The sequence below is a fragment of the Desmodus rotundus genome, chromosome 12 (assembly GCF_022682495.2).
Source record: "Desmodus rotundus isolate HL8 chromosome 12, HLdesRot8A.1, whole genome shotgun sequence".
Lineage (NCBI taxonomy): Eukaryota > Metazoa > Chordata > Mammalia > Chiroptera > Phyllostomidae > Desmodus > Desmodus rotundus.
In genome coordinates, this window is record NC_071398.1 from 97,525,601 (window position 1) to 97,538,498 (window position 12,898).

A 12,898-nucleotide genomic window follows, 5' to 3' on the forward strand; every position below is an offset into this window, starting at 1 on the left:
GTAGTTCAAATACAGGGAAGTGGTGTCATTTAGGGGTTACTTGCATACCTTGGGAGGAAAAAATTTTTTCCAGCTGCCAGATATTTGAAGGAGATGTTACAGATGGCAAATGGGAAATAAGAAGTGCAGTGTCCTTGGATTTATGACATAAGAACAAAATTGTTCCTTTCCCTTTACCTTTAAGATTTGCAGTTTGTAGAGGTCTTTAGACACTAAGATCAAAAGAGTATCCTCATATATGTTTAAAATACTTTGGTATAATTCCTGAAAAACAAAAATGTATTATAACCAGTCAGCCCACCTTACCTAAAATTTTACCCCATTGTCTATCGGTTTCACATCCTGGTGTCCTGAGTTCTTCCCATAAACTGCAGGTAAGATAGGAGAGCCATAGCTATGGTGATGAGAGCTCACCCAAAGCCAGGTGCCATGCGTTTCTTCTAGAACCTGCACAGCTGGTGCACTGTGCAACTATGCTGAGGAAATAGAGACCATACATGTTGCAGATCTTACTATGGGACTCTTCCTGGCTCCACCTTTCTCTGCCGACATTTCCTTTTTGGCAGAACCTGCCAGTAAACTCCCTGTCCTTGTTCAGCCAATTAACCAAAAATGCGTTTACCCATTTGTTCCTGTAAAACCTACACAATCCATTAAATCCCATGTTTTGCAGAATTCATGAATGCAGGGGTGGAGATCAGTGCTGGGAAGTGCTATGTATCTGTTGTATCTAAGACGAGTGAAGGAGAAAACCACAAAAGTCGTGACCGGGGAAGAGAGGTTGTGCAGGACTGCTGTGTGCTTGGCGAAGTCCCCTCACGATTAAAGGGGGCAGACTCTCACCTGCAGGTCCTCGTCATCGTCATCGTCCCCCATTTCTTTCACTTCCTCAAGACTTGGGATAGTAAATACCATTTTAAAGGATGACTTTATTATCTTCAACTGAGTTTCAAATTGCAGCAAGGGATCCACAAAGCTGGCAAGGAAAAGGTGCAGTGATTAAATTGAGGAGAAAACAAATATAACCTAATTTTGGTGACTTTTTTTTAAATAAGAGAGCATGGACTAGAAAAGGAGGCCTGTCTTTTGGCTTTATCTGACATGTGGGTTTTAAATTGTCTCATAAAACTGATGATGGTGCTTTAAATATAAAGGGATGACATCTGTAATCAGTTATTTGGAAATCAGACTATTTTTCTCAATAGACATAATCAGGTAAAGTGGTTACATTCTCAGCCATGCCCAGCATTGGCACTTGAAATAAATTACTACCACATTTTCTCTGATCCATGATACTATGTTTCTCATATGTTAGCATTTCTGATATTGGGATTCATCTTCCAATTGATGGCAAAAGAAAGATATGTCTTCTAGATATTTTCTAGTTGCTGAAGGGCAGCTAGAAAGATAAGTTGTTATACAGTTGTTATTCCTTTGGTATATATGATCTGGATAACAGTCCTCCCTGATTTTTATGAGGTGAAAATAATTATTTTTTGAAAAGATGGTGATATTAGGTGGTAAAATATGAAATCTTGTGGGGGACTTAGAATCTCTACTGTCAAGATACTCTCTCTGAGATTCATTGTTTGGAATGGAATATCTTGGAATGTATTAGGTAATTTTCAGATCCTGGAAGACTGATTTGTCACTCATCAGCTCTAATGGATTATTAGGCTCTGAACAGCTATCTATCAAAAGTTTCTAATTGAATTTTCAGTGGAAGGTATTGAATGTCTAGGAATATATGAACCGTCTTAAGAAAATGCAAAATTAAGACTGATGAAATAGAAAAATATCTTTCAGTTTACTTTGAAATCATATCATCAGTCCTAAAACTATGCTAAAATAGTTCAGGTCACAAACAAGGGTAGTGAAAGTAGCATGATACTCTGATGCCATGAGCAGACACTGAGAGGCAGACACTGGCCACACGGAAGAAGAAAGGCACATGCAACTCTGTGGGTCAGCTTGGGCAGTGGTCCGCAAGTATGGCTTTTTGGTGGTAGGGGGTCTGCATGTAACTCTTTTCCAAAAGAGCAGTCATTAAATACTAATGTGTACTACAACAAGTGACGTCTTAGTATAAATGTGTTCTTAGTTCTAGGTGATGTGGAAAGGCACCTGAGAAGAAAGAAAAAGGGTTCCTTACTAAATTGCTGTATGAGTTTGCTTTTGTTAAATTTTTGTCCTAAATATTTGTTTCACAGATTAAAGTGAAGTGAGAAGTAGACCAAATATTGATATATTGAACTTGGGAATTTTTAAATGAAGCAATAAGTCTATTTATTAAGATTGATACACAAAGGGCAATGTATATATTTGCAAGTATAATTTTCAGAATCAGAATTGAATTTTTAAAAGTAGGTACCTCCTAATAAAAGCATGGGAAAATTATATTAGATGTGATCAGAAAGAAATCAGGAGGGCCATATTGATATGACACAGTGTGTAATTCAAATTGAAGAGTATTGAGGGAGATGGATATAATTGTTATAAAAAAATAAAAGGCATAGTTAATAATATGAAATATCCAAAATCACATAGAAATGGAATGTATAAATTATTAAATATAACTATTAAAATACATGTTACATTATTAAAGATACAAGGAGAAATGGAAATTATTAAAGAAAATCATTAAAGAGACAAAAAGAAATAGGAATACTGTTACAGGAAAGATTAAGCATTCACATATTAGCATATAGTATGTAAAAATAAAAATTCTGTCCTGGCTGGTGTGGCTCAGTGGATTGAACGCCAGCCTATGAACCAAAGGGTTGCTGGTTCGATTCCCAGTCAGGGCACATGCCTGGGTTGCTGGCCAGGTCCCCAGTAGGGAGTGCGTGAAAGGCAATCACACATTGATGTTTCTCTCCCTCACTTTCTCCCTTTCCCTCTCTCTAAAAATAAGTAAATAAAAATCTTTTTTAAAATTCTGAAAAAGAGATAATGAATATGATCAATAAGGAGGTATATTTATTATATATACATATAATAAATTATATTAAATGAGATAAGGATTATCTTTTGAGACAATGATGAAATGCTGACATTTATCATATGCTTAGGCATAGAAAATTTTAAAATATGAAAGGATATATGTTTCATTCTATAATTACAATGAGAAATCTGTGTTAGAAATCTATTTTTAAAATTAGAGGATTCAAAAATAATTAAAATACTTAAATACTATCAGTAGTTTTTCTCATTTAAAATGAAAAAAATAACAAACCAAGCACATATCTTAAAATTTTAAAAGGACTAAAAAATATCAAAGAAATGAAGGACCTGGTGATTATGGGTGGGGGGCCATGTAAGGGGATTACATGGTACTGAAGAAAATACAATAAAGATAAAAAGTACAAAAAGAAAAATGTTATAACTTATCATCATAATATTTAGACTTTTTATAAAAAATGAAGGACATAAGCAAAAGGAATACTTTACAAAATGAGAAAAAGTGGAAAAAAGAGTAAAAGGGAAGCTCATAAGTATAATGATCCTCAGTGACAAATTTAAATAAAGATTTAAAAAAGAAATCAGAGGACTCAAAACTAAATAATAATTGAGAAAGACTACATTAGTAAAAAAAGAAATTAGCTATTATGTGGGTTTATTAGAAACAATTGATTTATATTATTAAACTATATAGGCATATATGAAAATATAACGTGTGAATCTTTATGGACCAAATAATACTTGGATGATATATGAAAGGCACAGTCTGTAATAAATAAAAAAATTAATGGAAAACTATTATGTGGGTAGACAAAAATTGTTAAATTAAAATATGGAATGGGGATCCTAATCCAGAGTCTGCCATCCATGAAAACCTATAAAATAAGATGCAAATTTTGTTTTTATGTCTATGTGTATTCTGAGGGGAAAGAGTCCAAAAGTTTTATCAGGTTTCCAAAAGAATAGGTTAAAAGCATAGATACTGAGGACTTGAACACCAGGTGCTATGCATTTTACCTGTTCTGCATGCATTATTATCTCAATACATATTCACAGCAACACCAGGAGGTAAGTACCATTGTTACCCCAATTCACTGATAAGGAATCTGAAACCTAAAGAAGTTAAATATCTTCTTCAAAATCACAAAATCTGTCAGTGGTGGAGCCGATGTCAGAAGCTTGGTCTGTCTGACCCCAAAGTCTTCACACTTAAACACTATTTCTTTTTGTGTAGTATTATTTTGTAAATTCCAGTTAATTCAGCTAGTTAAGACACACACACATGCACGCACACACAAACACCCCCCTCCACCTCAAAACAAATGAGTTTGTAAGCCTAGAAAAATCACTAATTAATGGAAATCAGGGATCTGGTTATAACTGGTTATTCAAATGGAGTTAAAATAAAAGACAATCTAAAATATATGAACAAATATTTAAGAGTATAAAGTTTGAAATTCTAGAACAATGATTTGTAAAAATAATAAAAGAGTAATGTAACACTACCAATCATGATTCATCATTAGAATGTAAGAATGGCCCAATATTCTAAAAACTATTAATACAAATGTATTAATAGATTAAAAATAAAGTAGTTCTTTAATCAAACCTGAAATTGTATTTAATAAATCTCAACACCATTTTCTAGGGAAAAAAAAACAATTTCTTGAAAGGTTTTGTTTAAATCAAGAATGAATATATTGCTAATTGAGAAGTAGTGTGTTTTCATTAAAAACAGGAATAGCATAAGGGTTTAATTTCTTATTTTGAAATATTGTGTTAGAGTTTCTTATATTTCTAATAAGACACAATCTAATAAAAAAGTTTGGTAAGCTCAATCAAATACAGGACACATGTAACACTGCCCCAAATCCTACTACGTCTCAGTACATCAGTAATTGCTTTCCACATGATAAAATGAGACAGAGACCAAAACACAATGTATCTGATAAATTAGGAGTGTACAAAATCTATATTAAAAATACTTCAAACTTTTAAGGGAGACATAAAACAAAGTTTGAATAAATAAAAATATATTCACAAATAGATTACTTATAAATGCCAGTTTTTCTCAAATTATTTTACAAAGTCTGAAGCTGCAATTAAAATTTTAGAACATTTTCATCAAGCTAATAAAGCACACTTACATTTCATTTGGAAAAATAAATGGGGAGGACTATTAGACTACCTTGCTGGAAAAGATCAAGAAAATAAGGAAGCTCTAGCTCAATCAGCTAAGAGAATCTATTACAAAACAGCATTAAATCAAAACAGTGTAGTGGTGTTTATAAAATAAACTCTAAATAATTGTACAGAATAGAAAATGCCCTAATATAGAACTAGCAAACACATGGGTAAATTCTCTATTTCCCTTTCCAGGCCAAATGCGGCACTAGTTTATTGTGACAGTATTTCATGTTTGGTCAAATTGCAATCTGTTACCACTCCGCTTTTTTTCTACTTGAAAAGTCTATTGAGACAGTTGTAGATTCACATGCTGTTGTAAGAAACAATACAGAAAGACCTCTGTACACTTCACCCAGTTTCTCCTAGTGGTAACATTCTCCTAGTGGTAAAAACTGTAGTGTAATACTACTACCACAGTATTGATATCCATTCTATCCACTGATCGTGGTTGGATGTCCCCAGTTTTACTTGTGCATGTGCTTGTGTGTGTGTGTATTTAGTTCTATACGTTTTTATCGCACACGGAGGCTCATATATTCATCACTTCTGTCAAGATACCAAACAGCTCAGAACCCTTTAAACCCACAGCTACTCCATCATACAGACAAATACAAAAAAAACCATCCAAATGGTTAAATATGCCTTTGGAAAGGAAGTGTCTGAACTCAGCATCATCTACATCAGGGGTCAGCAAACACCTTTTGTGGTATCCAGATAACACGTAAGGCCTGGATGCCTTTGTCTACAGCAGCTCGGCCATCAGAACCCAGAAGGAGCCACAGCAGTATGTGAGTGAGAGCGGGTGTGGCTGTTTCCCAACAACACGGCGTTTGTGGACCCTGAAATTTGACTTTTATATAACGTCTGCAGGTTACGAAATAGTCTTCTTTTGATTTTCCTCCCAACCATTTAAAAATGTAAAAAAAACATTCTTATCTCTCAGGATGTACAAAAACAGGAGGCTGTAAAAACAGTAGGACTTAGCACACAGGCCATAGTTTGTCGACTTCCAGTCCTTATAATGGCATTGGGAAGCATATAGCTTAAATTAGTTCATAAATAAAGATAACTTAGAGACTAAAGAGTAACAAAAATCAAGTAACAAAAAAACTAAGAGATACTGGACATAATATGAAAGTGCAATCTAGAATTAATTTTTTATTGGATATGCAAAAAGTAAAATAAAATTGTGGTGGATAGCTATGACCATGAAATCAATTCTAACAAGATAAAAAGGAACATATTTAAAACCATAAAAACATCAGGAGATGCTTATTAAATATATACTACCACTAAAATTCTAATAAACTGGTAAAGAACATGAGAAAATTCATAAATACAAAAACATATAGAAAATATTGTCTTGCTTATATTGAAAATAATATGAAATAACAATGAGAATGTTGAACCTGTTATGTCATTAAGTAGAAAAAAAGTAGGTATGTATTAAATTTAGGTGACTGGCCTTTGAATAAACATTTATTATTAGTGCAGATTTCTGGTCCCCAAATTGACAGCGTTTATTGAAAGCTCTAAGAAGGTTCATCCCATCTGCATGTGCTAGGGTTCAGGGGAAGCGGAGTCCAGAACAAGATTTAGAGATGCACGAAGTTTCCCAGAGGAGAAAGGAAGGTAGGAGGGTTGGGGCAAGAAGCGTCGCGGACTGCTAAGTTCCAAGGGAAGTCTGGCCAGGCTGGTGGGGATTCCTTCAGCCAAGTCACCCCTGGAGCTGTTTGTCCCACTGTATGGTGTCATCAGAAGGAAGGTCTCAGCAATGGTCCTGGTGGGTCCACACTGTTGAGTTAGCGGGGCTGCCAACCAATTGGGACCCAGCAGCAGGGCATTTCTGAGGTTGCCTGTCATCTACATCTACAGCCTCACTCACAGAAGCGTATTTCCAAGACATGTTTCAGAGAAGATATAGACTTGTGTGTACAAGGAGGATTATCATAATTTTAGTAAAACATGACTTAGAGAATTTCAAATTTTCAGAATACTCTCCTGCCATTAAAATGAAAATGATTAAGAAAAATGAAAACTTAAGATAAAGTGCCAAAATCAAAAGTATTACAGAAAATTGTGCAATCTACTTATGGTTCTGGAATAATTAAATTATCTGTCTATCCATGCAATACAGAAAGATTGGGATAGAAAGAAAAGTTAGGATGGTGGAATTTGGAATCATTTCTTTTTTTACAGTTGTGGTTTTTCTCTGTTACATTTTGTAGACAGTCATTCAGTGAAGTAGAGAATTGCAGATTATCATACCTGGAGTTTATGGACAAGATTAGGGCTTGGTCATTTATGATGCTTGTGTATGCATCCCATAGGCTGTCAACCTTGTGCTCCTGTATCAGGAAAAAGAGAGGAATCCATGACAACAGACCTAGGAGCCTCAAGGCATCACGGGACCACACTGGATTGCACTAATGGCACTGTTTTGGTTGGGGGTATAAGCCCAAGAGTTCATGGATGTGTTGAGACAGGGCAAACTGCAATTTAAACCCATGATCCCAAGTGCTAGCCTTTTTTGGCTTACCACGTGTGCTCATATAGTTAGCATTTTCAGACACAGTTTTGTGAGGAATGCCCATGGCCAGGTGCTCTCCTGAACACCACTCTCACTATTGTCTTCAGGTGTCCTGTAATAACACGGACCTCTGCTACCAGTCTGTTAGCCAGCTTCTCTTCTCTTCATGGAGCCAGATTTGTCACTGTGTTATCGCTCCCCGCGTTATTGTTCTGCCCCTTTTATTTAACATCACATCTTCTGTCGCATCACTGATTTACAGCACATACCTTCCTTCTTGACAAGCGTTCACTGCTGCCATATTACTGCTAGTGTTTATTAACGCTAAGGCCAAAGCACACAGTGGTAAATAATAAGGGCGGGTGAGCTTAGAGAAACTGGTTCTCCAGAGGTGTCATTCTAGGCAGTTACAGGAAGGAGCCAGCAATTTGTTGTTTGGAACGTGTGACATGCTCACTGGTATTCCCAGAAATTCTTCAGTGCCTGCCATCCTTGCCTTTCACTTCTGTTCTGCGGCTGCGTTCTCTTTTGTCTCATTTCGGCTACTCCCTGATCACCATGGGCCTCCGCTGCACACCACAGTAAATGGTAAACGAAAAGAACAGCACAATCCTGGAAATCTGTACTTTGTAAGATATTTCAGAACACTAGGTGCTAGGACCAGTCTGGGGGGCCCTAAGCTTCTAAATATATTATTTTGGCTTTCTTCTCTAAGCTGACCACCTGTTTATATATATATCTCATATCATTGACATTTTTGTTCTGTATCTGTTGTCATTCTTGGCCAGAAAATTTGGAGTCATGCCAATTTAACTAGTTCTTTCAATCCCAGATGTTTCCAAGCGCATGCATATAATGTGTGTTTCTGATGCTACCTAAGCCTGCAGGAAAATGGGGTTATCATAATAATCATGATTCTGAGGAAATCTGAGTTCTGTTCTAGTAACTCCTAAGCAGTCCTGGGGATGTTCAAAGGGAGCCATGGACTCGGCCCTCTAGAACATGATGTGAGTCCGTACATTTTCCCTTCATTTCTAGATCACTAGAATTTAGACAACAACAAAATACGGAGAAGTGTGGCGAGATGGGGTACCCGAGTTGGGGGTGTGCCTGTCCCATGCCCTCATCTGCTAGGCTTGCGGTCTGTGCTGGGGTTTTACTGAATATAGTGAAGCTGGTGTTGACGGTCTCATGTCTCCAGCACCCTTGCTGAGGCCAGGTATTGAGGGAGCTGAAAAAATTCACCCACCACTCCCACAGCTAGTGAAAGTATTTCCACTCCTGCAGAAGCCGCCAGAGCCAGCGTGACTACACTGTGCATGTTCCGTGTTGTGGTTCTCCTCGCTTTTCCGTGTTCTTCTATTGCAAATGTAGATGACAAATGCACAGTTTGACCCAGTGATGGAACCGAGATTGTCTGTAGAAGCGTCTCTTTCAGTAAGCTTTTAAAGCAGTGCCCCCGATTTATGTAAACAATTTAAAAAGCAGTGCACACGCATGTACAAATGGGTAAACAGTGGGCAGAGTTTCCAAGCCCCCCTGCCCTAGAGCACAGCTGTGGTCCGTTTCCTGGGCATCCTTCCAGAGACAGGATGTGCACACATAGGAATGTTAATAACACTCTTTGGCGGAGAAGACTAGAAAATGGTTTTATTTTTTTCTGTAACTACTGCTCCTACACTCTGTCCTCCCTTCTTTACCAACCTCCTGCCCTTGAGTTCCTCCTAAGTAACTGTCACCCTTATTGACTCATTCCATGAATGTTCTTTTAGTTATTAAAACAGCTTCACCATTATTATTAATACCGAATCCTGTGTGTTTAAAATCTCCAACCTTATCATTTGCTTACAGTCTCCCTCCTTTCCCAAGGCAGGCAAGATTCTTGGTTTCGGGGTTTACAGAAGATAGCATGGGACTTATCTCAGTGACTGGAATCAGACTTCACAAGTTTGTATCCTGTCTGTGACTGTGGGCAGGTCACCTGCTGCCTCAGTTTCCTCATTTGCCAAGCGGGGATAATGGTAGTCCTTGCCCTGTCCGGCAGTTGTGAGGATTAAATGAGCCACTCATTAAAAGCACTCAGAGCGAGCCTTACATGCTGTGTAAATGCTGTGGAAGGGTTAGCCATTTTTGCCATTATGGGAGTGGAAAGGGGTTTCCTCTCTCACAGCTCGCTTATCTTTATCTCTGGGGTTGTGGCTGTGACCCAGGAAATATCTACACTCGTATTTTGTTTGCTCACACCATGACTTCTTGTCCTCCTCCTGTTGGTCATGACTTTATTTCTTTAATTTTAGTTTGAGAGTCTATTTATTAAAGCTGGGGGACAGTGAAACAAGGACAGGCCTAGAATAGAAGCAGGAATAGGAGGCTAGGCGGGGCTGCTCTGGCTGTCTAGAAACGCTATGGGAAAGAGGTGAGCCCAGGCGGGGCTGCTGTCAGCTCACTGCGTAGTCAGAGCAAAGGGGGCCTTGGGGACAAGGTTCAAGGATGAGCCTGGGACGAGCTGCTCCTCGTAGGGTCCCTTAGAGTTTGAGAGATGCACACATGTGGGGGAAGAAGTAGGGGAAGGGAAAAGTGCAGTCATCCTCCTGGGAGGGAGAGCACGTTGTTGGTCATCACTTGTGACACAGTTGGGTGGGAAGAATTTCCACTGGGATGATGGAAGGAGAGGGCAGACAGTGCGGTGGGTCAGACTTTCTCCCTTTTAAATTAGGGGTATAGGTCATTTCCAAGGTCACACAAGGGTGTACATGAACATGACTTTGTAGGGGAAAAAAGATAAAAACAGTGTCCAAACAAACTGCCATTTTTTTCTCTTTCACCCCCACACACATATTTTAGGCATTGATTATGACAGCCTCACATGGACAGAAATGTTTTCCCCCAAGAGATTTTGGTTACATTAGTGTCCTCGTAGAATATAACGTACCAGGTGTTGCCATTTCACACTGGACTGCAGCCTCTGGAGGTCAGTGACTAGTGAGGGAGAAGAAGACCAGTTAAAAGGAAATACACTCAATTTCTTGAAATACACTTAATGTCTTACCACTGAGTGGGGCGTATCCTGAAATTTGAAGCTGGTATGACCTTGATGACAAAGCCCAACACACATCCACACATACGCTAAAACTTCACACAAATTCATTATGAATGTTTCTGAACAACATTTTATACAAACATTTGCAAATAGGATACAGAAACACATTAAAAGAATACTGAACTATATAACCAAGTGGTATTTATTCCAAGGATGCAAAGATGGTTCAATAAAAGAAAACCTACAATACAATTCTCAACGTTAATTACTCAGAAAATATAGAGAAAATTCACATGGTCATTTTTATTGTGACAAAAATTTTTGGTAAAGTTTAAATCTATTTTATTGATTTTAATTCTTAATAGAACAGAGATGCAGTTAATTTCTTAATGTGGTATATAAACATAAAAGCTATAACCAGATGTAATAAGGAAATAACTAGAAATATTCTCATTAAAGAACAAGGCAAATATGACCATTATCACTATCATTTTCCATTTCTGGACATTCCATCCACCATTATTAGAAAACAGAAAAAATAAAGTGTATTAAAATTGAAAAGGAAAAGGCTTTGTTATTTTTGAATTTGTACTTCATGGGAAAGGTACTTCATGAGTGCCTTCTAAATTTCTTTCATGTTATCAAAATTATTTTATTAGAAGTGCAGCCATCAATTACTGATATGTTTAGTAAAATCCCATATAAAACCTTTAGGACCTGCCAAGTTTTTGTTTGGTTGAGGAGGTAGCCCTTTGAAGATCATTTTTATGTCTTCTGTTTTAATTACTCTGCTTAGATTTTTTTAGGTCTCCTGTGTTTCACTTTTTAAAATATTTTTTTAAATTTTAGAATAATTTCATGTTTATGGAAAAGTTGCAAACATAGAACAGAGTTCTCATACATCCCTCACCGACAGTTCCCTGTAATGTTACCATCTTACTTAGTTGAGGTGCATTAGTCAAAACTAAGAAATTAGCATTATTAACAAAACTGTAGGCTTTATTTGGATTCTGTTAGTTTTTCCACTTATGTTCTTTCTCTGTTCCAGAGTCTGATCCGGAATCCCTCATTGCATGTCTTGTCTCCTTAATTTCCTTTCCTCCTGCGTGTCGCTGTCCTACAGTCTTTCCTTGCTCATGACCTTGCCAGTTTGAGGAGGACTCGGTCACGTATTTTGTAGAATATCACTCAGGTTGCATTTATCTGGCATTTTTCTCATTGTTAGATGGGAAATACAGGATTTTGGAAAAATAGAAGTAAAATTTCCTCATCATGAGGTAGTACAGATTTTGAATTAATTCATTAGTCCTACTCTTTTTCTCTTATCAAATTCAGGAATTTGGCTTCATCTTTAATGTAGGCTTTCTTTCCTTCTGCCTGTCTCAGATTTATTTTGTTGTTCTTTTTCTCCCTTCTTGTTGTGGATATTTGATTCACTTATTGTCATTCTTTCTGGTTTATTATTCTATTTACAGTTGTGGGATTTTTCTCTTTATCCCATTTTGGCTGTATGCTATAGGTTCTAATACGGACTATTATCAATAGTCTGTAATTTCTGTCTTAATTTTCCTCTTTGACTGAAGAATTCTTTAAAATAGAATGGTTTAGATGGCAAGTGGTAGGCTTTTTGTGTTTGTTTCATAGTCCCTTATTGCTTTCTAAATTTGTTTGCATTGTGATCAGAGAATATTTTTCCTATTCTTACATGTTGAGATTTATATAGAAATTCTTATCCTAACATACATGGTTATCCTCTATGAATATATCTGTGGGCATTAGGGAAAAAAGATATGTTCTTTGTTTTGGACAGAGATGGACAGAGATTGATATGTGGGTTTCTCTCTCTCTCTCTCTCACACACACACATACACACTTACCTTTGTCTTTACTGTATCTTGAATTCTTACTTGTTTTATGATTCTTTGTTGCCATGCTGACATAGGTGAATTAGTCTTCTACTACTAATGCTGCAAAAGAGTATTTTGTATTAAACAAGTACATTTCCTATAGTTTTGTTTTGATTTATGAATTTTGATGCCACTATGATGCATGATATGTAGATATTAATTTAATTTTTTCTGCTGGGTAAACATTACCACAAACTTAATTGCTTAAAAACTACCCATATATTATCTGACAGTTTCTGTAGGCCAGAAGGTCAGGCTCTGTTTAGGGTTTTA

At 36.8% G+C, this 12,898-nt stretch overlaps 1 protein-coding gene across 1 annotated transcript in view; it reads right to left on the minus strand.

Annotated features, from left to right (window-relative positions):
- The window catches only part of MROH9 (maestro heat like repeat family member 9), a 43,924-nt gene extending 31,274 nt beyond the window's left edge, over window positions 1–12,650 (minus strand). The window contains 5 exon segments of the mRNA XM_024578616.3: window positions 178–264; window positions 844–976; window positions 7,417–7,496; window positions 10,611–10,657; window positions 12,596–12,650. Coding sequence (XP_024434384.2) covers window positions 178–264; window positions 844–976; window positions 7,417–7,496; window positions 10,611–10,657; window positions 12,596–12,650 — 402 coding nt within the window.
- Window positions 12,651–12,898: the final 248 nt, after the last annotated feature.